At 51.7% G+C, this 24694-nt stretch overlaps 1 protein-coding gene across 5 annotated transcripts in view; it reads left to right on the top strand.

The window, feature by feature from the left end:
* CSNK1G2 (casein kinase 1 gamma 2) overlaps positions 1–21517 on the top strand; it is a 102578-nt gene extending 81061 nt beyond the window's left edge. For all 5 annotated transcript variants that reach the window (XM_021008879.2, XM_078154119.1, XM_078154115.1 and 2 more), the window contains exons 3-12: positions 10597–10637; positions 12795–12864; positions 14032–14180; positions 14914–15148; positions 15969–16054; positions 16869–16953; positions 17405–17553; positions 17719–17802; positions 18867–18973; positions 20934–21517. In XM_021008879.2, coding sequence (XP_020864538.1) covers positions 10597–10637; positions 12795–12864; positions 14032–14180; positions 14914–15148; positions 15969–16054; positions 16869–16953; positions 17405–17553; positions 17719–17802; positions 18867–18973; positions 20934–20988 — 1061 coding nt within the window. In that variant the 3' untranslated portion in view covers positions 20989–21517. The remainder of the gene's footprint in view (positions 1–10596; positions 10638–12794; positions 12865–14031; positions 14181–14913; positions 15149–15968; positions 16055–16868; positions 16954–17404; positions 17554–17718; positions 17803–18866; positions 18974–20933) is intronic.
* The last annotated feature ends 3177 nt before the right edge of the window (positions 21518–24694 follow it).

The following is a 24694-nucleotide window of genomic DNA, read 5'->3' as shown; positions in this document are numbered from 1 at the left end:
CCACTTCGAGGTAGAATTTTTAGGAAGTGATACAAGTGGAGGCTGGATGATCACTTGTAGGGGGTGTTGTGGATGGAATTCACTCCCAAGTTAGTAAGTTGGAGACGATGCCCTCAAAGTTTCAGCATCAGCATTCTGTGTTTTAAGCTATCTTCCACGTCTAATGTTCTAGGTTCTAGAGTTCATTCTAGTTCTGGGTTCCATTCTGTATACTAAATTGCCTTGCAGGTCTGATATTCTAAGTTCCAGGGTCCCTTCTACCTCTGACGTTCTTTGTGCAACGTTCTAGGAGCCCTTGTAGCTCTCTAGTAGAATGTGAGCTCCCTAAGGGACAGTGACTAATTTTAGTTGGCACATCTCCAGTACCTAGCCTGGGGTCACCCCTTGACAGATACTTCTTAAAGTGGATTGACAGTCTATGCTGACTTCCAGCTCTGACATCATTTTGTGCATTAAGGGGGTATCCAGCACCAACATTCTTTGTTCCTAGCTTCCTCTCTCCTTCCACCCCTCTACATTTTGTTCATCTTTCCCTGAATCCTCTGTTCCCCTTTTTACCTCCCCCTCTTTAGTTATTAGCCTTTTCCCCCAGCTATGGAACAGTGTACTAGTGTCAAAGAAGGACTTGAGAGTCAAATCATTTAGGTTCCAATCCATGTTCTGCCTCTTAGCAGTGTGACATGGGGGAAGTCACCACACTTGGGGCTTTTGTGGTCCTTTGTAGATTAATGGGCAGTTGGACTGGATCTCTTACTTGACTTTCCAGCTCTTAAAATCCTATAATCCCTTGAAGGCACTCTCACCCCTGTGAGTACACTTCTCTGTCTGTCTGTCTGTCTCTGTCTCTCTGTCTGTCTGTCTGTCTCTCTCTCTCTCTCTCTCTCTCTCTCTCTCTCTCTCTCTCTCTCTCTCTCTCTCTCCCTCCCCCCCTCCCCCTCCCACTCTCTCTCTCTCCCTGTCTCTCCCTCCCTCTCCCTCTCTCTCTCCCTCAACTGTGAATTCTTTTTCTGAGCTTCTAAGTTCTGATTTTTTTTGCGTGCTGGCCAGGGCCAATGGAGCTATGTTAGTTAAGGGGTATCTTTCCCTCATTTAATCCTCCTTCCCACTGCTGCACTACAGAGGCCCAGGGAGGGACAGGAAGCTCATCCTGAGCACCTCAGATCACTGAACTAGAGTTAGCCATGTGACCCTCCTGTAAAATAAAGGCACTGGATTGAATTTAAAGCTCCAGAGTCCCCTCCAGCTTTAAGTCCTTTGAGACAAGGTTTTCAAAGCAGTTCAGAGATGAAGCTATTGGGGAGGGGGATTCTATTCTCCTTTTATGGCTACAGGGAAACTGAGGCACTGAAATGTTGAGATATTCTCCAACTTGGTAAGAATTTGACCCACTGAACTCAGTACTTTCTCTAGAAGTCCTTCCCATCCCCAGTGTGTCATCTTGTCAAGGCTGTTTGCATTGTGCCCCCAGTCTGCATCAGAACCTGTGGTTGTCTGTTATGTCAAACCCAGGCTCTTCAGCCTGGTTTTCAACGCCTTTGTTAATTTAACTTCACCTTATTTCATGTCTTACTCTAGCCTCGTGGCTTTCCCTTCCCCGGGAACCCTAGCTAGACACCCTCGCTTTTCCTCGAAGCCTTCCTTGTCTGCTCTGACCCTCGCTGCATTCTCATTTCTCTGAATGCCTTGGTGTGAGTTGATGTATCTCAGCTGCGCTGCCATAGAAGGATGGTCTCATAGCATTTAGAGCTGGAAAAGCCTGAGAGATCTAGTCCAGCCCCTTTGTTTTACAGATGAGGAAACTGAGGGCTCTGATGGCTTTAGTGACTTGCTCAGGGTTGTGCAGAGTCGGATTTTTAATCCAGATCTTAAAGCTGCAGTTCCAGTTGTCTTCCCATGATTCCATGCTGCCAAATGATGATGTCCTTACTTCTTGCTTTGCTGTGTCTCTGCTCTCCCCTTACCAGATGCTCACCTGGTCCTTTGCATGGGCAGGTGTGCTGAGAAATCTCAGAAAGGGAAGCACTCTCTTGCTTCCCTCAGGACCAGCCCCAACCAGAAGCCGCACCACATGAGTGGGCAATCAGCACCACCTGTTGTCAGGTCAGTTCCACAAGTGGGAGCCTGTTTTGGCTGATGGCCACGGGAAGCCATCTCCCCCACATTACCTCTCACCCACTCCCATCAGCTTGTCTTCTGGGGGCACGGGGACCCACCACCTCATTGCCTTCCTGTTACTCTATGAACTCTCCCACCGGCTCTGTGGGATGTGAGACTTATTCACAGTGTGATGTGGCGGCCAGAAAGGCTGCTGTTTGTCTCAGTGAGGCAGAGTCAGGCTTTGGATCTAGGTCTTCAGGCTCCAGTTGCGGGGTTCTGTGTATCTAGAATGAAGGAAGTTGTCGGCCTTGCTCACACCCTCATGATGGTCTCATGTTTAATTGGCTCTGGGTGCCATATTTTAGGAGTGAAATCGAGAAACTGGAATATTTCAGGACAGGCAGACTGTCGTCAGAAGATCATTCCCAGGAACAGGGAATGCTTCACCTGAAGAGAAGCTTTAGAATGGGGTTACTGTCTTCAAATCCTGAACCTGTGCAGCAACTTAGAGTAGGCAGCCGACAGCGTGCCCAAAAGGGAAAAGCTGTCTTGCAGCAGAGAACCACAGATCCTGGGCTCAAATTCTACTTGTGATACCACCTGTGTGACTGTTTCAGGTCCTCTCCCCTTCTTGGGATATACTTTCTTACTCCTGTTGAATGAGGGGGTTGGATGGCCCTTAACATTCCTTCTGTCTGTGATTTGGTGGCCTTGAAAATCAGTTTCCCATCAGGAAGGCTTCAGGCAGAGGTTGTGTTCTAGACCTCTTTCTAGAATGTTATAGAGCAGATTTCTGCTCAGATATAAATTCTCTTACAAATCTGAAATTCTGTTCTTTATAAAAATAACTTATTTATTCTCTCCCTCTCCTTCCCTGGTAGTACTTGGCTCGAATGCCTATCCAGACACCTGGCCTTCTTTTTGACTATTTCCTTCTGGAAGGTGTATCAGGTGGACTCATGTTAAGCCTGTGTATTTCTGCTCTTTTCCAGAACGCCACCAGCCTTAAGTCTGCTTTCCTGCACCAGTGGGCCTCCTGAGAGGCTAATTCACCCTGAACTCCAAGGGACTTTCTCCTAAGCCTGTTGCCACTTCCACAAAGACAGGGTGGAGAAGGACAGACAAAGGCTTAAATTAAAGTAGCAGTTATAACACTGATTATCTTGCTGTCCTGGGAGCCCCAGGGCAGCTGGTCCTGCAGAGTTTCTGGCCTCATATCCTAGAAAACTCAGCACCACCCCCACAGCCAGATGGCATGATCTTTACTGCCCTCTGAGCAGAGGACCTCAGGAACAAAGGCGGGGGCAGCCCCATGGGCTTTCTGCCCATATCCTTTCCCTTAGGACACCGTACATCTGTATCATATTCCAGAAGGAGAGGAGGGCCTTCTGAGGCCAGACAGTGGGTGAGGGTAAAAGAGGCTGAGGTCAAGAGTTCACTCCCCAAACTTGAAGCTTTGCTTTGCTTTGCTGGTTCCTGGACAGTTTTCTAAGAAATGCTTTGCCATCTTTCACCAGGGAGCTTGAGCTTAGAGAATGTGATAGACTTAATGATGCAAAGCCCCAGTTCAGGGAAAACTAGGGGTTCCATCTTATCACCTATTCTCTGCGGTTTTGTCTTATTAGTACCAATTTTTAAAACATCATTTTTGGATATACCCTCCACCCAAGCAAAACTAACAGACCCATGAACTGTATTTTAATGGTATATGCAACATTCCACACCCATAGACTCCCACTTCTCAAATGAGAGGAGGGATTTCCTCAATTTTCTCTGGGGCTTAGAGCAATTGTAATACATGCTACAGCTTGCAGATTCATTTTATTAATTTCATGACCATTATTTTAGTCAGTGACATTGCCTCCACTCTTGAAAGGCTCATCAGATGGTCTGCTTGAGTTTTTTTCTTTTTTCAAACTTTCTGGAGCCTGGACCCACCCATGTACACTCTTTTCTCCCTATTTGAAATCCAAACCTCTAGCCTTATCCATAGAATCTTGTCTTTTGGATCCTGCAGTTCCTGCAAGATTCATGGATAGGCCATATTTCTGAGTAAACCTTTTTGACTGTGTTCACAAAAATGTTTGCATACCACAGGGACAGTCAGCTGCTACCAAGAACCATTAAGGGAAGATGGGCAGAGAGGCAGACATTCGCCTTGATTCCAAGTAATGTGGAAGTTATTTAGTTAAAAGCCATATGTTTTTATCACACTCCTCAGCAGCAAACTTTGGAAAATGACCAGATAAGCAGTGTCCAAAGGGTAAAATCCCAATATATAATCCTAGGATAAGAATAGTTCATGTTGATATGACATTCTGAAACTTGTAAATCATTTTGTTCGCAACAGCTTTGTGGGATAAGTAGTGAAATAGTAGTCTTCTTTTACAGATGAAGAAAGTTTTGAGAGATTTTGACTTGCCCATGACGATGTACATATGTATACATATGTACATATATATACATAGATAGATAGTGTGAGATAAGTGTTCTTGTCCAGGCCCGTAGCTCTGTCCACTAGAGCCCTCAGCCCTTTGGCTAAAGGCATAAACCATCGCTGTGCCGAGATTCCTGCTTGCACCTGGCTAACAGAGTCAGAGGATATAGAGCTGCAAAGGAGTCTCTAAAGGTCACCCTAGTGTTCAGCCAACTCATTTGGTAGAGGAGGAAACTGAGACCCAAGAGGGGAAATGATTTGGTCAAAGTCACGTGGAGTCAGGGCCATAACCAGAGCTCGCACCCAAGTCTCCTTATGCCAATGCTAGTGTTGTTTCTAACACATTCTGCTGTAGAGACTGGTTTTTTCCCAGGCAGGAAGTTAGAAAGAAATTACCAAAGCATACTTACTGCCCCCAATTTCTCAGAAGTATCTGCAGTTCTAGTGCCTTAACTTAGCTTTCTTCCTATTCCATGTTCTGGGTTCTTGGCCTCACTCTGAATTTGTCTTAACCACTTAGTTTCACAACCTGCCTCACTTGTGTTTATAAAGTACCCACTTGATCCAAACCATTGGCAGATCTCTGGATCTTGACCTTTTAGCCTGGTTCCAGCCCCCAGATCTCATTTATTCCTTAACAGTACCCCTCTCACCCTTCTCTACCTATCTCTGTGTGCTCAGGCCAGCAAATACTTATTCAGTGATTCGTGGTGGGACACGGAGATGCAAGCATGGCACACGGTCCCTGCCGTCAAGAATTTAATAATCTAGTGGGAGAGAAGGCATGGATGCCTCAGTGTAGGGCTAAATAGATTACAGTTTTAGATTGGGCAAATGTAGGAAGGGGTACAAAGTGCTGCAGTGGGCTGCAGGTGAGGGTGAGAGGCAGTCAAAGAAGGCCTGCTTTAAGGAGGAAATACTCTTTGAGCAGGGCCTTGAGGAACTCACTAGGCCAGCATAGGGCATTCCAGGCAGAGAGACCAAAACAGCCTAAGCGAGGGTGCAGAAATGGGAAAGTGTAGGAAGTGCTTTGGCCTGCCCCTGCCTTCAGTGATCTCCCCTGCACTGCAGCACCCCCCTACCTCCAGTACACAGGACCTACTGGTTGGGAGCAGAGAGTCTACTTGCTTTGGGGCTGAGCCCACCTTGGGAGGGAGGGGCACAATCCAGGACAGAAATCTTTGCAAGGTGGAGTTGGTGAAAAATAGACTTGAGGCCTAGAATTCCTTTGTACTGTAAGGGCCAGGAGCATGTATTGTCTAGCTCTGCCACACACACCCCCCCTCTTTGCCCCATTCCCCAATCAAACTTACATTAGTTCTGAGACATGTTATGTGATGGATGAGTGAGTAAACAAATGAGTATGCTGCCATACTTTCTGCTTTTCAAGGAGTCCATGTAATGACCCTAGAAAGGGAAGTAAGGCAAGTTGTAGAAAGAAGGAAAAAAATGGTTCTCCATTTTACAGATGGAGAAGATAAAGCTCAGAAAGGGGAAGTCATTTGCTCAGCCAGTTGGTAGCTGACCTAAGACCATCTCTTACCTCCCAGTCCAGAGTGCTCTCTAGACCAGTGCTTCTTAAACTGTGGGTCGAGACCACATGTGGGGTTGCAAACCCACAGTGTAAGAAGTGCTGAGTGTGGGGCAGCTAGGTGATGCAGTGGATAGAGCTCCGGCCTTGGAGTCAGAAGGGTCTGAGTTCAAATGCGGCCTCAGACACTTGACACTACTAGCTGTGTGACCCTGCGCAAGTCACTTGACCCCGACTGCCTCACCAAAAAAAGAAAAAAAGAAGTGCTAAGGGTTCATGAGTGGAAAAAGTTTTAAGAAGCCCTGCTCTAAAGTATCCCACACTGCTGCTGTTTTAGGGACATAGGCCCAAGTTGGTCAAGAGCTTTTGTCCACACTCTGCGCCTCATTTCCCTACTTGGATGCAGTGCTTGCTACAACTTACTTTAAAGGCAGATAGCACAGATTGGAGTCCGTTACAAAAGCTGATGCCTGTTGCTGCTCCCATGGCCTAGACCGTTGGTTTTGAGAAAAGGTTTTGACCTTGGTAGTTATCCTCCCCAACAAGAGGAGCAGTCCTTGGACTTGTGTATGTGTGTCTAGTTTACCTTCTTAGAGTGACATGGGCAGGGGGTGAATTGGGGAGAGGGTGGGGAGAGACTTCCTCATTGTGAAGCCTCTTAAAACTAGGCACCTCTTTGAGCTCAGCTTACTGGTCAGGCTACCTGCCTGCTGCCGCCTCAGCCCTTCCCCTGAGGTCCAGGGACGGAGGCTTTTATTACTCCCTTACACCAGAGAATCTCCCTCTGGCCAGCAGTGTTCACTGAAGCACGGGTCAGACCCTCAGACAACATAAAATACAGCCTCTCCCTAAATAGGCACGGGTCCCTAGCAAGTCTCTAGCCTCCAGTGGAGGACTTCCAAAGTTGGGGACCTCAGTGTTTTTAGGAAGTGTTTCCTTACATCAGACTAAAAGTCTCTACATTGTTCCAGATTCTGTCCTGTAGGTCCAGGTTAATTGCACTCGAATGTGACAGGCCTTCAGATACAGGAACATCCTTGGATTACACTTAATTGTGTGTAGGTTGTAGCTTGTCGGTGGTACGGAAGCCCTTGAGGGCCCTCTTATCTGGATCCCTTGTGCCTAGGCAGTGCCTGAACCACAGCAGACACAGTAGAAATGTTTGTTGAATTGACCTGATCACCTGCCCCTCCTTCCTTCCCTCTCCCCCCCAAAAAAATGTTTAGTTCTTCAGGCTCTACATCCCCAGTCCCTGCCAGCCCATCACCATCCTGGTGGCCCTCCAGGTTGGCCCCATCCTTCTTAAAATGTGGTACCCAAAATACTTGCCTCATTTCTGTAGCTTTGAGCGTGAGCAGTGCGCTTTTCTCAGTAGCTCAGGCAGCTTGGTAGTGCACGTATCATAGTTTTCATTTTACATATTCTAACTGATAAGTTCTGTGCCTTGGTCTAAATTTATAAATTTATATCCATTCACTTTGCCCTGATCAAGCCTATTATTATTTGAGTAAGCCTTCTTTGGGGGCTGGTGGTTCTTTGGTGGGGAGCTTTGTTTTTATTTTGTTCATCGTTGTCAGGAGCTGTCTGTTTCCTCTCTCTTCCTCCTGCGCAGCGCCTTATCCCTCTCAAGCGTGCGTGCGCGAGCACACACACACACACACACACACACACACACACACACACACACACACACACACACACACAGAGTCTCCCAGCCCTTCTTTGCCTTCTGTCAGTGCTGGTGTCTCTGGCCCATTAATGCTCTTTCTTCACCTTGAACCTCTATCTGGCCCACTCCTGGGCAGGCTCTTGGATCCCACTATCCAGCTCTCATCAGCATAAATACAACATGAATATAAGCCCCACTTTTCCTCCAATTCTTGCTTTGGACCAACCCTTGTAATTGGTGTTAATATTCAGTGTAGCCCTCCTTAATCAATTCAACAAAAATTTATTCACTGGACTGAAAGTCCTGTACTTGGTGTAAAGTAAAGATGAAAAGCTACATAATGTCTTGCCGAGGCTATGGACGTAAGGATGGATTACAGGATAGAATGTGACCTTGTTCAGTTGGGGATACAGCGGAAGCTTCATGGAGAAGGTGGCATCTGGGCTGGGCCTTCCAAAGGAAGGAAGAATTTCAGCAGATAGGAGTGGGGAGGGTGAGGAGAGGATGGAGCATGAGCAGTGGACTGGTGTGGGATGAAGGCAGGCCAGGCTTGTCAGAGGAGAAGCTGTGTGAAGGGGAGGGTAGTTTTGAGTGCAGGTAGACTTTTCCTTTCCAAGAATTATACTTTTAGACTTGCATGGGCTGATGCAAAGTGACGTGTACTTTGTGCGAAGTAACAGCAATATTATAAGATGATCGATCAGCTGTAAATGACTTAGCTATTCTCAGCAATATAACAATCCAAGACAACTCTGAAGGACTTATGATGAAAAATATCCGTCCCCAGAGAAAGAACTGAGGTTGTCTGAATACGGATTAAAACATGCTTTTTTTTTGGTCTGTTTTCTTTCACAACACAAGCATTATAGATGTGTTTTGCATGACTGCACATGTATAACCTATATCAAATTGCTTGCCTTCTCAGGGAAGGGGAGTGGGGAGGAAGGGAGGGAGAGAATTTGGAACTCAAAGTTTTAAAAATGAATGTTTAAAAAATTGTTTTTACATGTAACTGGGGAAAAGTAAAATATTAAATTTTTAAATACCAAAGAGATGTCTTTTGGAGGGGAGGAAGGCAGCTCCAATTGGGGAAAGATTCCGTTTGGACCAGTTCTGTAGTTTCTTCTCCCTGGGGTGTTTCCACTCCCTAACCATCCCCAGATGAGCTACCTAGTCGGGCGTATGCTGAGCTGGAGAAGGGGCTTGCTTGCTGGCATTTGGGGTAGAGAAGGATAATTGATAATCATAGGAACAAGTTCTCATTTTTCTCTCACTTCACCATTTACAAAGCACTTTCCTACAAAAACTTTAAAGTAGGTGATATTATTCCCATTTCATGGATTAGAAAAAAAGAACTGAGGCTTGAGAAGGGAGGTTTCTTGTCAGTCTCTTAGTGCTTAGGTGGAAGGTTTGGCCTCTGACATCCTCCCAGTCCTGTTCCAGGAGCTGTCTCCATGGGGGATGCCTTGGGTTGAGGGTAAGAAGTAGAACCCTAGAAAATGTTCCCAGGAAGGTGGGGGGAAGTTCCAGGACCAAAGGTGTTCCAAGATGGGTGATTGTGTTTCACACTAGAAGGGCTCCAGCAGCAGTGAGGAGGAAGGCCCTCTCAGCTTGGGCTCCTCCTGCTCTGTCTTGTCCCTTGAACTACAGTCAAAGCCTGGCATGGCACAGGGAGAGAACACAGTTTGAAGTCAGAACATTGGGGCTCAGATTCTAGCTCTGTGGCTTATTAAATGGGACAAGCCCTATACACCCTCTGAGCTTGTTTTATCCTTTGTACAATGAGGAGGGAGTAAAATTTTTATAAATTTTATTTACTTTTAGTTTTCAATATTCACTTCCATCAGCTTTTGAGTTTTAATTTTTCTCCCCTTCCCTCCTCTCCCCTCTTCCCCAAGAAGGCATGCAATCTGATATAGGCTCTACTTATATATTCCTATTAAACATTTTCACATTAGTCATATTGTAAAGAAGAATTAGAAGCAATAGGGGGAACCATGAGAAAGAAGAAACAAAACAGAAGGAAAAAAAGCAAATAGTATTCTTCCATCTGCATTCAGACTCCAAAATTCATTCTCTGGATGTGGATAGCATTCTCCATCATGAGTTTTTTGGAGTTGTCTTAGATCCTTGCATTGCTGATGCAATGGGCTTTCCTCATGGGCTGTCACAGGCTAGGAGAGGGATGAGGTACAGATCGACAGACAGCTAACAGATGCTCTGATGTGGTTGGAGCAAACAAAGCGCTTTGTGAAGTCAGCCTCAGCCAGGCGGAAAGGGCTCAGGAGAAGGCCATGCACTCAAGTTGGGTATCTTGGGAAAGGAGTCATTTGAGTTGGGCTTGCACAGAACTCAGCCTAAAGAAGAGGAGAGGAGGTGTGTGGACAGAAACACAGGACAACAGGGAACTCAGCTTGGAAGGTGGAGCAGTGTCAGCTTGCAGTGGGCCTTGAAAGGGGGCCAGACCTGAGGTCAGACAACTTAGGTTCCGATCCCTGCTCCAGGACTTCAGAGGTGTGTCACTAATCTTTCTGAGCGTCAGTTTGCTCCCTGTAAAATAGGGGGCCACCGCCTCAGAGGGTTGCGGTGAGGAAAGCACTTTATAAATAAATGGTGGGGCCGCGGAGAGGAGTCGCCTTGACTCTGGAGGCCAGTGAGAGCAAGTGAACATTGTTCTTCAGTCTCTTCTTAAGAAGGCAGTGGCAGGAGGGGTTGGTGGTTTGTGCCACACCTGGAAAATGGCTTTGATTTGCAACTGAACGTGTGGATTAAAACCGAGTCCAGATTGTTCCCGAGTGTCTCAAGCTGAGCAGTTCTTGCCAACCATGTGTTTACAGCCCCTTTCTTTCTTTGTTTCTGCAGGAAAGAATCTATATACAAATGAATACGTAGCTATCAAATTGGTAAGTGCTCTCCCTTGCTTCCCTAATCCACACTTTTCTCCTGGCAACTTTAATTGTTTTTGTGCAGCCCTGCTGGCTTCCCGCCCCAAACCCTTCCCCGGGCCTTGAACTACAGAGACTACATGAATTTGCTAAATCCCAACCTTACCTAGTTTTCATTCAATTCAGCCAGCCCCATGGGGGGATAGAGGGAATAAAAGAAATCTCAGAAAGGGGCTAACAGTCCGGCTCAGCTATTACCCAACAGACAGGGCAGGTTTGTCAGCACCAAGATGAGGACGGAGCACATCAAGAAAGTGCTCGGCCAGTCAAGGAAGGCCTCGGGAATGGGTGGGACTAGAACTGCTGAACCAGTTCGGCAAAGCCGTTCCTGAATTGTACCTGAGCTGGAATAATCGATCATTGGTCCCGGCTTAGTGGAGAGCAGACCAGTGCTGCTCGGGCAGGAGACCCGGTCTGCCTGCCCACTGTGGGCCTGGCCAGTGAGCAGCCTACAAGCTGGCTTTCTGGAGCTGCTCCACACACCCCCTTAGCAGAACCTGCCATGCCAAGGACTCAGCCTCGGCCTGCACTGCACCAGCCAGGCCTTGGTGTGAGGCCAGAGAGACGGGAAAAAACAAGAACTTTGGACGCCCTGAGTTCAGATCCTGCCTCGGCTGTTTACTCTGACCTCGGGCTGGAATTTCCTCATCTATATATGAAAGAGGTTTAAGGAATTGGATTGGATGATCTCTAAGGGCTCTTCCAGTTTTAAATCCTGTGATCAAGCTTTTAGGAATGGGCCCTTGCTGGCATTCTGAACTCTGCCAGCATCCCACATCTCTGACTTTTGCCCCACTAGACCCCTGGTTTTAATCTAGGGGAGAGAGAAATAGACTATCTTCCTCCAATGGAGGTCTTTTCTCTTCCCTGAAGTCGGGGTCCAAGTGGGACAAGGGACTGATTTTAGAGGTGTGCAGAAGGACTTGGCCACATTCATTTTGCAGTTGGGAAAAGGCAAAACATAAATAGCATTTTTCTCAGGCCCACTTTGTTTCATATACACTCTTCATAGCATGGGGACTTTGAGCTACACACCTCCAGCCATCGATACAGGCTATACTGCTTCACCCAGGCCTTTTTGTCACCCATACCACACACGGTCAGGGTTTGGGTTCGTGTTGGGGCTTACAGAATGAAACCCACTGATTGACGCAGGAAGCATGCATCTGTAGCCATGACTGCCTGGGGATTCTTGGCAGCGAACTATAGAATATCAGACTTGGAAGAGACCAGAGAACATGGAATGTCAGAGCTAAAGGCGACCCCAGAACACAGAACATCTGAGATTGGAAAGCACCGTAGGCTAGAGAATCATAGAATCTTTTTTTTTTTTAAAGGTAATTGGGGTTAGTGACTTGCCCAGGGTCACACAGCTAGTAAGTGTCAAGTGTTTGGTCTGAGGCCGAATTTGAACTCAGGTCCTCCTGACTTCAGGGCCGGTGCTCTATCCACCGCGCCACCCAGCTGCCCTGGTATCATAGAATCTTAGAGCCAAGATCTTAGAGGTCATCTAGTTCAACACCCTTATTCTACAGATGGGGAAACTGAGGTCCGAAGAGGTCACAGTAATTCAAGGTCACACTGTAATTCAGTGGCAGAGCCAGGACTAGAACTCAGATCTCTGGTCTCCCAGCCCAGCACTCTTTCACTTTTGCCCATGGTGGCAGGTGGGGACAATTTTACATCTCAGATGGATCTGAGAAATTAGTTTACATTATGCTTAGTGACCTGCACCGATGGGGCCAAGGCCATGGGTTCCATCTTCATGTAACTCAGTTGGTTCTGCTCCATTTCCTTGGCACATCTTGGACCATCGGTCCAAGGCAGCAGACAGGCAGAACCTCAGCAACAAGATGGGCCCATCAGCCCCGCTGGAGATGCCAGCGGAGCCCAGGCCACCCCAGAGCTGCTTTCTTTTTTTCCCCCTCCATCGGATTCTCTCCATCTCTTCATTTTCCTGAGAGTCCAGTGACGGATTCCTGGTGATGGCGGCCTGGTTGTCGTTCTGAGCTGGGCAGGGGATTTTCAGCCCATCCCCCGGACCCGTTCCTGTCATTAACTGTGGCCTCTGCCTGTTGTTCTCTCTCTCCTTCCCTCCCTCTCTGCCCTCTGAAGGAACCTATAAAGTCCAGAGCCCCACAGCTGCATTTGGAGTACCGGTTTTACAAACAGCTCGGCAGTTCAGGTAAGGAGATGTGCCCTGGGCCAGGGGAGGAAGGGCTGGGGTTGAAGAAACATTCTTCTAGTCTGAGAGTCAAGATGCCTGTGTTCAAAGCCCAGCTCTGCTCTGTGACCTTGGGTGAGCTGCTGCCCTTCTCTGGGGGCTCAGTTTTCCCCTTTGTTAAATGAAGGGGTTAGACTCTGTGATCCCCAATATCCTTTCCAGCTCGGACCTTCCGTGAGTCGAGGCTAGCTTCCCTTGTCTTGTCGCCTACCCCTAGCCTGCCGTGGGGGACTGAAGCCAAGGCTCCCCTCCCCAGGCTGATTGCCGGCGTTTTGACAAGCCAGATACAGGGGTAGGAAAGCATATTCATTCAGTGGAACGAGAGAGACGGTATAAGAGCTGTTGCAGTCTGGGCAGTGTGAGATCAGTTGGGTGCAGTGCTGAGTGCCGTGGGAGGTCAGAGGAGAGGGGAGCTCTAGGGGATGGGGGGGGTTGGAGGGGGGCTTCTTCTATGAGGTGGAATGTGGGGAAAGAGGCCTGGCCACTGCCCAGCCCAGCACACCCGAGGAGGCTGCCATGGAAGAATGCAGCTCGCAGAGCCGGATAGCTGCTCGCCCCAAATAGCTTCCAGCAGTAGGAGACATCACTCATCAGCAGACAGTGGAAAGAGCCCTGAACTGAGAGGCAGGAGGCCTGGGCTTGAGTCCTGGTCCCACCACTGACTCACAGTGTGACCTTGGGCAAGTCACACGCACATGTGCACGCACACATGCACCCTTGTTTCTCCCCGGTCCCTGTTTGATAACTTATGGGAGACCCAAGCCCATCTCTCAGGAGGAATATGAATATGATCAGATAGCGCCAGAAGGGCCAGGGGGATGGAATCCACACCATCGGTAGAAACTGGGGCCAAGAAGATGTGGGCGGGAGAGGCTGTGGCGGACAAGCTAGTCTTCACATACGGCCTTGGGAGGGAGGCTGCCCCACTGGAGTCCATGGTGGGCATAGGATAGAGAGCGGAAGGACTGTGAAAGATCATCCAGGCCAACCTCCTTGCTTTAGAGGGAAGTGACTTGCCCAAGGTCACCCAGATAGCTGACAGAGCCTAGAGATGGGGTTCTTTCCACTCCCCAGCAGCCTCACTGCACATGTCTTTGCTGCTTTTTCCTACACTCCTGTGTTCTGCAGAAGGGATTCCTCAGGTTTATTACTTTGGCCCGTGTGGGAAATACAACGCCATGGTGCTGGAGTTGCTGGGACCCAGCCTGGAAGACCTGTTTGATTTGTGCGACAGGACATTCACTCTGAAAACTGTGCTGATGATTGCCATTCAGCTGGTGAGGTCCCAGGGTGATGGGGGGTATTCTGTGGCCTGGGCCTGCAGAGAAGGGGAGAGAGGTGTCTGCAGGGCAGAATGGACGGGAGTCTGTGTCTGCCTCTAGGGGCCTGATGGCCCACAGGAGGTGACAGGGAGAGAAGGTGGGCCACTGAGTGCAGTTAGAACAGACAGCCTGGAGAAAGGACGGAGGAAGTGAAGACCCTCAACATGTATCTGAGGCCCCAAACCCAGGGATTCCTGGACCCCCTGGTCCTCGCTTCAGATCCCAGCTCTCTCCTAGTTGGGGGCTGTGGTTCTAACAGTTCTATAGGGAGGGCAGGGTTGTCTTCTTGGCCATCACCCTCAAGTTTTATTGTCCTCAGCTACCCGTCAGAGAGCTCCCCTACGTGAGTTTACTTCTGAGGGACAGATGAGACCCCCATCCTGGGCCCAGCCTTGGCCCCTCTCCTGCTCCCTTTCCAGTCCAGAGAGGCCCCCTGGGTCAGTCTGGTCACAGGTAGCCCCTCTCCAGTTCCAGCAAGTGTTTGTCGTCTTCGTCACCTTCTCCTGTCGGAGGAGGAGCATTTAGGTAGGCAAGAGGCAGGCTCACCCTGAGTTCCAGGCCCAGAGACTGACACAGGGCCGAGCAGGGAGAGCAGAGAGGCGGGGACAGCCGAGAACACTGAGGGGGTGGTGGGCCGGGCGCTGAACGGGCCTGGCTGTGGCATCTTCGTGGACTCCCCACCCCCTAGATCACACGGATGGAATACGTCCACACCAAGAGCCTGATATACCGCGACGTGAAGCCGGAGAACTTCCTGGTGGGCCGGCCGGGGAGCAAGCGCCAGCACACCATCCACATCATCGACTTCGGCCTGGCCAAGGAGTACATCGACCCCGAGACCAAAAAGCACATCCCCTACCGCGAGCACAAGAGCCTGACGGGCACGGCGCGCTACATGAGCATCAACACGCACCTGGGGAAAGGTGTCCGGGGAGGGGGCTTCGAGGCGCAGCATCCCAGAGGGCAGGGTTGGCCCCAGTTCTTCTGGCTGGCGGCTTGGGGACCCCTCACACAGAGCCCATGAAGCGGTAGAGAGCCCAGCATTGCAGATGAGGGAAGGGGCAAGTGAACACGTGTGCGCATGCGTGTGGGCTTCCCCAGGAAGGATGCCTGCCTGCCCGTACTGGGGAGCATGCTTAGATGAGGGGGGGTCAGTCCAGGAAGGTTTGGCTTTCACTGAAGTAGAGGCGTGCTGTTCAAAGGGAACGGAATGAAAAGGAGTTTCGGTGCAAGAACGGGAGCTGTTAGACTTGGTTTCCTAGAAAGCCCCACCAGGCCTGTCAGAGAGCCTGACACCCCAGGGTCACATCCCCCATAGGCAAGGCCTAGGAGAGTGTGCGTGTGTTCATATGGGGGGAGGGGTAACCCAGCCTGGCAGAGAGTGACCATCGCTCCCTGTGGTGCCCACGTGTGGCCAGGGTTTGGTCTTCCCTTGGAAGTCCAGCAGCCCCGAGTGTCTCTAGGCCTGTCTCCCTCTTGGAGCTGGGCTTCCTTCCTTCGGCAGAGATTCTGTGCCTGCGCTGGGAAGGGCTTGCTCAATGCTGGCACTGGCGGCGGCAGTAGGACGTTTAGACGGGTCTGGTGCTTCCCTCGCTGAGCTCACAGTTCAGTTAGATCAGACGCCAGCATAGGCGAGCAGGCAGCGTCACTGACAAATGCATTAGGGGGGTGCTGATCCCGGGGTCCCCGCAGACGCGCAGTAGGTAGGCATTGTGACATGCTTCCCGTGTGCTGCTTCTGCAGAGCAGAGTCGGCGAGATGACCTGGAAGCTCTAGGCCACATGTTCATGTACTTCCTCCGTGGGAGCCTTCCCTGGCAAGGTCTTAAGGTAAATAGTGCCCAGTGGCTGCAGGGCTGAGGATCGCAACCAGATTGCTCACTCTCGCTAACTCTGGCCCTTTGAGCCCAATGTGGTGTTTTACATTTTAGTCTGAAGGGGAGCTAACTGCAGCATGCATGCCCTGGTTTATTTTTGCATCATTTGAATTAAATAGTTTCTATTGTGTGTGCTCAGGGCATTTGGAGACGCTTGAATTCTGTATCTCATCTGACTATTTTGGCCCATTCCAGAACCCACTTTATCATCTCACCTTTTCCACACAAGCCCCCTGAAGGTCAGAGGTGAGCTGGGATGGTGCTTTATAGACCCCAGCAGAGAGAGCAAATTACCAAAACGAGCGAGCCTGGGGTGCCTCACACCCAGCCCTTTACACACTAGAAGACCACAGTCAGATCGCCTACTTTAGCCCAAAGCCCGGCGTGTGGCAGGCCTGTCTCCTGCAGCCTTTCAGCGTGAGAATTCAGGGACAGATGATGGTCAGCCTCAGGCTCCCCCTTCATTGACAGTTTAGGGATGGTGCCAAGAGCAGTAGCCACGGGGACACGTTGATGCGTGATGCTGCCATTGTGGGCCACCTCAAGGGGTCTGACAGTGCAGCAGGCACCCCCCGGGAAGGCTGCCTGGCCCCGGAAAGGAGCAGTGGTGGCAGCTCCTCCTCAGCCTGGAAACCGACGGCGCTTCAGTCCAAGCAGCCTTGGATCGAAGAGTCCCCTGGCTTTTGCTCTGCTGACTCAGCCTCAGCATGGGGCTCAGTGTGGACAGCGGCACTGAGCTTGGGCCTAGCTGTGGCTTTCTCCTCTAGGCAGACACCCTGAAAGAACGGTATCAGAAGATCGGGGACACCAAGAGAGCGACGCCAGTTGAGGTCCTCTGCGAGAACTTCCCAGGTAAGTGGACCTTTCTCCCTTCAGCCATGTGGGATCACGGACGGCCTCTGCCCCTGCAGTGATGCCTCTCGGTGTCTGTCCTGGGCCAAATTGCCCCACTGGCTGCTCCAGAGTCTTTCATCAGAAGTATACGTGGTTTAAGTCTGCTTCCTGTCCCCTACCCACAAGGCCAGTGAGGTTCCCACCCTCCTGGCTGAGACCGACATCACCTTCAGTCTGCCCCTGTGACTAGGGGAGCCACCTTGGATGGTTGAAGCCTCAGGTGTTGAGCATGTGCTGCTCCCAGGCCCTGATGTGAGCAGGTAGAAAGTCCTGCCAGCCTCTATCAGAGTGAGTCTAATGAAAGAGACACAGCCCTGGCCTCTGCACCCCATACGGCCGACTTGTAGAAAGCACCTTTACAGAGGGCAGGCTCCTTACATGGCATCCCCCTCCCCTCCTATCTGTGCAGAGGAGATGGCCACTTACCTGCGCTATGTGCGGCGGCTGGATTTCTTTGAGAAACCCGACTATGACTATCTGCGGAAACTCTTCACGGACCTATTTGACCGCCATGGATTCGTGTTTGATTATGAATATGACTGGGCTGGAAAACCCCTGGTAGGACACCACCCCACCCCCCAGGCCTGCACTGCTTCAGCTTCTGACTGTGGGCTGAAGGGACCCCTTGAGGGAACTGCCCACCCTCCTGTCCTGTCACAGTGGGGAGCTGGATCCCATACGTGGGGCCCACAACCCCTGACCTTCCTTTGTTCTGCCTTCCAGCCAACCCCGATTGGCACCATCCACAGTGATGTCCCTGTCCAGCCGGTGAACCGGGACAAGGCTCAGTCCCACACCAAACACCAGGTAAGGGGGTGCTTGGGGGGATCGACACGTGTCTCCTCACGAAGGCTCTCAGAGCCCTTCTTGAAGGACAGTTAAAAGCTCATTCCTTAAGCACCTGGCTTGTGCAGGGCTTTGTGCTAGTAGGTGATGGGGGTATGGAAACAAGGCCTGTCTGTACATAAACACAGATAAGCAGACTACAGAGTCTGAGGGAAGGGGGGTGAAGGAAAATGACGGGATGGAGACCTCTTAGTGCCTGTACAGATAACACAGCGGTGGGAGACATAGGGCACAGTCAGGGAACCGCTCATTTGGTGGCGATGTCCAGGCTGTGAAATAACAGAAAAGGTGGTTTGGAGCCGGACTCTGGGGAGTCTTAGGACTTGGCATTTTATCCCAGTGGCAGAGTGCAGTGGACACCCAGGTGAACCAGGAAGGTGATTTTGGCAGCTCTGTGAAAGCTAGCCTGGGGAGGAAGGCGGGAGGCAGGGAGCCATCTGAGAGGCCATGATGACCTGCTGCAGGCTTCTGGCAGGGGAGAGGAGCTGCTGTGCACAAAGAAGGGCCCGCATCAGCAGCTCCTTGTGGGAGGGCAGGGTCACAGACGATGCTGGGGCTCTGAGCTGGCATGATGGAGAACGTGGCTCCGAGCCCCTTACTCCATATCTTGATTCCCTTCCTGGCATGGGAAAGGGAACTCTGGGCTTGAAGTCAGGGAAACCTGAATTCAAGTCCTGACGCATGCTTACTAGCTCTGTGACCTTGTGTAAGTCATTGAAGTTCTTTGTGCCTCGGGCAGCTCAAACCTTGGAGTTCATCTACTGAGCACCTTGGTGGGTGGCACCTGCACTGAGAGAGGGACTTGTAACATCAGGAGCATCCCATAATGATGAAATGACCTCCCTCAAATTCTCATAGACATGACAGTGATCTCCCAGGGATGAGGGGGACAGACATGGGGGGTGCCGAGGGAGCCCACAGGCACCCCCCTCCCTCCCAGACCCCAGTCCCCCAGGTTTCCTCCCCCAGGCTCCACTCCCTGAGCTGTTCTGCGGGTCTCACGCCTTCCCTTTTGCTTTCCCCAGGTGATGAGCTCCACCAATGGTGAACTAAACACTGATGACCCGACAGCCGGCCACTCCAATGCCCCCATCACGGCCCCTGCGGAAGTGGAGGTGGCCGATGAAACAAAGTAAGCTGCCCGGATCGGGCCCCACTCTTCCTCTGTCAGCAAGTGTTCATTGCCCCCTGCTCTGGGCTAGGACACAGTCTCCACCCTCAAGGATCTTACCTGCTATGGGGGAGTGTGCCAGGCACTGAAAGGCAAAAAAATGCCTGCCCCCCAGGAGCTTCCAGTCTAGCGGGGGAGCCTGCATCTCCCCGCAGCATCAATGGAAGGTTGTGTCAGAGGGGAAGGCAGCAGCACTGAGGGGAGGAGGGGAGGAGATGGAGGATTCCAGGCACGCGGGACGGCCAGGGACCATGTGTGGAGGAGGCCAGTGTCCCCGAGTCACACAGAATGGGGGACACACACGGGACAAGGGAGATGTGTGGGAGGCTTTTCTGATTGATCTGGAGGTCATGAGGAGGAGAGGGACACGGTCAGACCTGGGTTGTAGTAAGATCCCTCTGGCAGCCAAGGGGCCGATAAACAGAAGAGCTGGGAGACCGTTTGGCAGGCTGCTGCAAGAGTCCAGGGGTGCAGTCATGGCCCCCAGCATGGTGGCAGTGTTGGCATACAGATCTAGGAAGTAGAAAGAGAATAAATACATGTTGTATCAGAATGTACAAACGAGGCAATTGAGGAGGCTGGGCGGCAGCAGCGCAGCTGAGCTGCACCTGGGAGGCAGCATAAGAGGATTCCCTGAGGCGGCAGCAGGGAGAGGAGGCTGGCTTGTCTGCCCTGCACTGGGCAGCATTGGCACATGTGTAGAGAGCTGGCCTGGGGTCCAGGGGTGAGCAGTAGGGAGCCACGGCAGGTTGATGAGTTGGAGCAGCGCTGCAGTCACACTTTGGCCAGTATGTGGAGGACGTGTTGGGAGAAGGCGGAGCGCGTAGTGAGCAAAAGAGAGGATGGTAGCGGAAAGGGAGAAGGGGTGGGGGGAGGGCGGGCTGGCTACCCACTGGATGCGTAGGAGGTAGAGTAAGAGCACACCAAGGCCACGGACCTGGGATACTCAAAAATGTCCGTGGTGGTTGCAGGAATAGGGATGCTGGGAAGGTGAGTGGGTTCGGGGTGGAAAGGGAAGATTCATCTCTCTCTGGGACATCCAGTTTGAAATGCTGTCTAGGAGGTGGGGACATGGGATTAGAGGTTCAGGACAGGGACTGGGGCTGGAGATAGATAGAGCTAGCAGAAATCTGCAGAGACACGGGAGCTGGTGAGGGCACCCGTCATTTATTGTGCCTACTGTGAGCCAAGCACTTTGAGCCCCACAACAACCCTGGGGGTGGGAGTCATTATGTTCCCCATTTTGCAGATGGGGTGACTGAGGCAAACAGAGATCCAGTGGCTTGCCCAGGGTCACGCATCTAGGAAGCATCTGAGGTCAAATTTGAACTCAAGTCTTTCTGACTCCAAGTCCAGCAGTTCTGGCTACCAGTTGAGAGCGTGTGTATAGAGAAAAAGGGAAGAGGGTCCAGGACCGGGGGCACGTCGTGGGGATGATGCATCACTCACACTGGGGGGGAGGGGGGGACCAAGAGACCGGTGTCATGGAACCCCAAGTGGAGAGGACAGGGTGGGGCTGAATTGGTTAACTCCTGGTCAGGGGACACGGGGACAGAGCAAGAGGCCTGGAGATCTGGGCATGGAGGGACAGAAGGGGTAGGAGCTGCGCTCAGACGGGAGGTTGCAGTTTTTGACCTGAGGCAGAAGGAACAGTTGTGGGTAGTGGCTGCCCCTGTGGGCATGCCCTAGGTGAGGCAGAGGAGCCTGGAGAGAGGAGGGAGACAGGCCTTGGCCAGGTAGAGCGACACCCGCAGAGGTAATATCTGGAAGGGGCAGGAGGGGAGCTAGGCATGTTCCGGCCCCCTCTCCGGTGGCCCTGTGCATGGGAGGGCCGGCTCTGGTGACAGGCAGGATGGCGAGGCGGTGTCCTCTGGCGGCGCTGGCGATGACCGGCCCTCCACCCATCTGCTTTGCCCTCTAGGTGCTGCTGTTTCTTCAAGAGGAGGAAGAGGAAATCCACACAGCGGCACAAGTGAGCCTCTGGGGCCCAGGCGGACCGACCGGAGCTCTGTCGTCTCCACCCTTTCTGGCCCCAGAGATGGCAGGTGGCCCCTGCCTGTGGCCCTGCCTCCTGCAGCCGGGGCAGGGGGCGGCCAGGAGAGAGGCCAGGAACAGAGAAGCCAGGGGGAGGAAGGGGGACCAGTAGCCCCAGCCCCCGCCCCCCTGGGCCCAGGGGTCACCTACTCCAAGCAAGACTTTGGCAGAAATTCCTACATCTGTGTCTCGTCCAGTCCACCTTGAGAGCGCTAACTATTTAAAAACCACACACCAAGGAACCGAAGCCCACCAAGAAAGCACTTCCCCCCACCCTACCCCCATCCCTTCACCCTTCAGTTTGAGGTTTGACTCGCGTGCATCAGGGATCGACCCCTGCAGACTCCGTCTCCGCGTGCACGCTGAGGTCTAAGGTGAAGCCTGGGAGGCCCTCGCGCCTCATCGTCCTCAGTTTGACCTTCACCACTTAGTGTTACAAAATCCAGCCTTTTTCTCTTCCTCTTTCAGAAAGGCCATTCTGTCCTGGTGGGGGGAGGAGGGAGTTGAGGCGCCCACTCACCTCCCCTGGTGTATCTTCTTTGGGGGCCGGGCTATGCCTTGTTACCTGTGCACTTTGATCATCCAGTGGTTCTGGGGGGGCAGAAGCTAGGAGAAAGATGAGGGAGGTGGAGATAGATGGCCCCCAGACCCAATCAGAGGGGGCTGGGGAGGGCTGAAACCAAAGGGAAGGGGGAAACTAGTCCCCACAGCTGGGAAAGTAGACGCCACCCCAAGGTCTCACCCGACATGCAGGGTGGTTCAAGCTATTCCACGTGTTCTCTCTTCTCCCCCCACCTCACCCTAATCGGAGCCAAAAATGCTGTACCAAAGCCCTGGGGAATTTGGGTCTCCCCGGAAGGGCAGGGTGGGGACCCAGGGACAGGGCTGCCTGCAGCAGCCGAGTCCCCTCATACAACCCCACCCACCTCGGGGAAAGGCGAGCTCAGCCGGCTGTACCCCGCAATGGTGGCGCGGCCTGGCGAGCAGCCCAGAGAGGTCTACCAGGGGTACTTGGGCCCTCTTTGATGGCCCTGGGACGAGGCATAGGGCTTCAAACACCCTTGCCCTCAGTGGTGTCCCAAACCCTGATCCTCTCCCATCCCCCCTTATCAATTTTCCTGCTCACTGAAGGCTGTCCAGAGATTCACGGTCAGCCTGACTCCTCTTCCTCCCCCCACGCCCATCCCACCCCCTGCCAGCGTCCGGGGACAGCGGCTCCTTTAACACCCCATCCCCTAAGGTTGCTCTCTAAGAGCCGGTGACGCGCACTGGGCATTTCCCCTTCTCCCCAGCTCGCGCCAAGGACGACAAAACGCCTTAAGACCCCGGCACCCCTGGAGAGGGTCCGAGGACGGGTACGTGTGGCAGGGGAGAGGGGTGCACCAGTCACTGGTGGCCACAGCAGACCGACCTAAACCCAAGCGCCCTTTCACCTCCTCCTCCCCAAAGGAAAGGGTCCAGGGGAGCATTGGCCCAGTCTGTACATGACTCTGCCTGTCAAGTGTCACTTCTTTTGGTCCATGTGTCTGGCTTGGCTGAAAAGCAGCAGCTTGAGGCTAGAAGACATATCCCCGTTCCAGACCCGAGGCCCAGCGTCAAGGTCGTACCTGCGTGGCTCCACGGCAGGCAAGCGAGCGTCCATTGTGAGTTTAGTTACTGCTTTACAGTGTACAGAAATGGCATTTACATTGCTCTGATGCTTCCTGGAAGCCATAGAATTTAGGGGCTTTTTAAAAAAAAAATAAACAAAAATGAAAAAGAACTCGAGGCCGAGGCCTTTCCTTGCTCGGGCATCCCTTGGAGGGGGCGGGGGGTGCTGGAGGTAGGGTGTCCAGAGAATTAGACTGCACGTAGTTCTTTCTTTGGGACATAAAACCGAGGTGGGAGGGCTCAGAACATAACAGATGTCAGAACCAGAAGACGCCTCAGAGGTCATCTTGTCTGAGAAACCGAGATGTGACTTGCCTTAGGCCACAGAGCAAATTAATGGCAAAGCCAGGATTCGAATCCAGGGCTTAGGACACTAAGCCTCATGCTCTTTTTACCATACCCAGTGCCTTCTTAGAAAAAAATAAGATCATGCTAAATGCACCATCGGACCAAAACCCCTTTGAACTTGCTCTCTGCTGATTCAGAAGGGCAGTGGTCCTAACAAACTTCACCCAGCCTTGGGAAAGAGGGAGTGGCACAGGACACACGGTCTCATTGTGGGGATGCCCACAGCCCCGTATAGGTAGGCCTAGGATTCTCTTCCCTACGTTACAGCCGTGCTGAGGCCTTGCCCTCCAATCTTCCCACTTCCCACCCAACCATCTGTCATACATTAGACAGGAGATCAAATACAAATCCGAGTACCAACTGGATGGCTCGGAGCTCTGGCAAAGCTCTTTTCTCAAGGTGCCGAGATCCTCAGATCCTCCTGTCGTGGAGGGAAAGTCCGTGCCCGTCCTGGCTCCACCCCCGACAGCCACAGGCTGACTGGGAGCCAGAAGTCGCCTCCCTTCTCAGCCTGTTTGTACTTGGGAGGAAGCTAGTTTGAAAGTGGGAGATGGCTAGAGAAAGGGGCCCTTTATTATTACTGTTTCTCACATGAGCTTTTAGTCCAGCCTCAGTCTACCTGCCAAGCTCAGGTCTGCCAGCCGTGTTTGGAAAAGGCAGAGAACAAGGTTTTTCACAGTTGTCAGAAATAATGCTCAGGATGAAGATGTGCTCTCACGCCCCCAGGAGCCACGCTCAGACTGCCAGCCACTGTCAGATAACCATCAAAGCTCACCGCTTCCGAATGGGAAGGCACGTGCTATCCGTCTCATTTCTGACTTTGTCTTTAGTGCTGGACCACGGAAGGTACTTCAGGATTGCTTGTTGGATGGGATTTGAAAGGCCCTAGTCAGGTTAATGACGCAACACATTAACACAGATGAAGAAAAGGATCTCGAGTGGGTTGTGGGCAGGATCTGGTTCTCTGCAGGTGCCAGGACCCCACCTCATTGCTGGCTCTCCCTCAGGGCCCCAGGCCACAAAGGGCTTCAAAGGCTGTTGTCACGCTAGGCTTTTAGACTAGCCCTAAACAGACTGCCCTCATGAGAAGGCCTAAGAAAAGCATTGTGCAATGCCAGCCACATTAAGAGTATGCATCAGATAGGAAAAGTGAACACTCCCAAAGTATAGAGGGACAGGGCTGCAGGAAACGTTTAAGTTGAGGAATCTTCTACCTTCTATCACAGGGAGAACGAAGGCTTCCCTTAAAGAATGAAAAGAGGCTTCAAAAATAAACTATCTTAAAGGATGCAGAGTCAATGGGGAATCCTCACCTCTTTGTCACATGGTTGTAAGGTGAAAGAAAGACTTTCCAGAGGAGAGGTAGACTCCCCTTTCATGTGCTCCAATGAATAATGGATGATCAAGGGAAAAAGAATGGTTGGAGTTGGTAAAACCAGCGTGGAAGCAGGTATTTTGGCCCTGAAAAAACGAGAGGGATGCTATCTCACCACAATGCAGGTCTAGAATGTGATGGAGGACCTGTTGAGACCTGGCCCGCAACTGCTCTCCACTTGTGATGATTCGCGTAGGAACCAGCATTAACACCAGAAGGGACCTGCTCCATAAAGAAGAAGCTCAGCCCCCTCCTGATGACGTGACCTCTGGCCA

Source organism: Phascolarctos cinereus, unplaced genomic scaffold (assembly GCF_003287225.1).
Source record: "Phascolarctos cinereus isolate Bilbo 61053 unplaced genomic scaffold, phaCin_HiC Scaffold_4;HRSCAF=312, whole genome shotgun sequence".
Classification (NCBI taxonomy): domain Eukaryota; kingdom Metazoa; phylum Chordata; class Mammalia; order Diprotodontia; family Phascolarctidae; genus Phascolarctos; species Phascolarctos cinereus.
The sequence above is the reverse complement of the archived record's forward strand: the minus strand, read 5'-3'. Positions and strand labels throughout refer to the sequence as shown.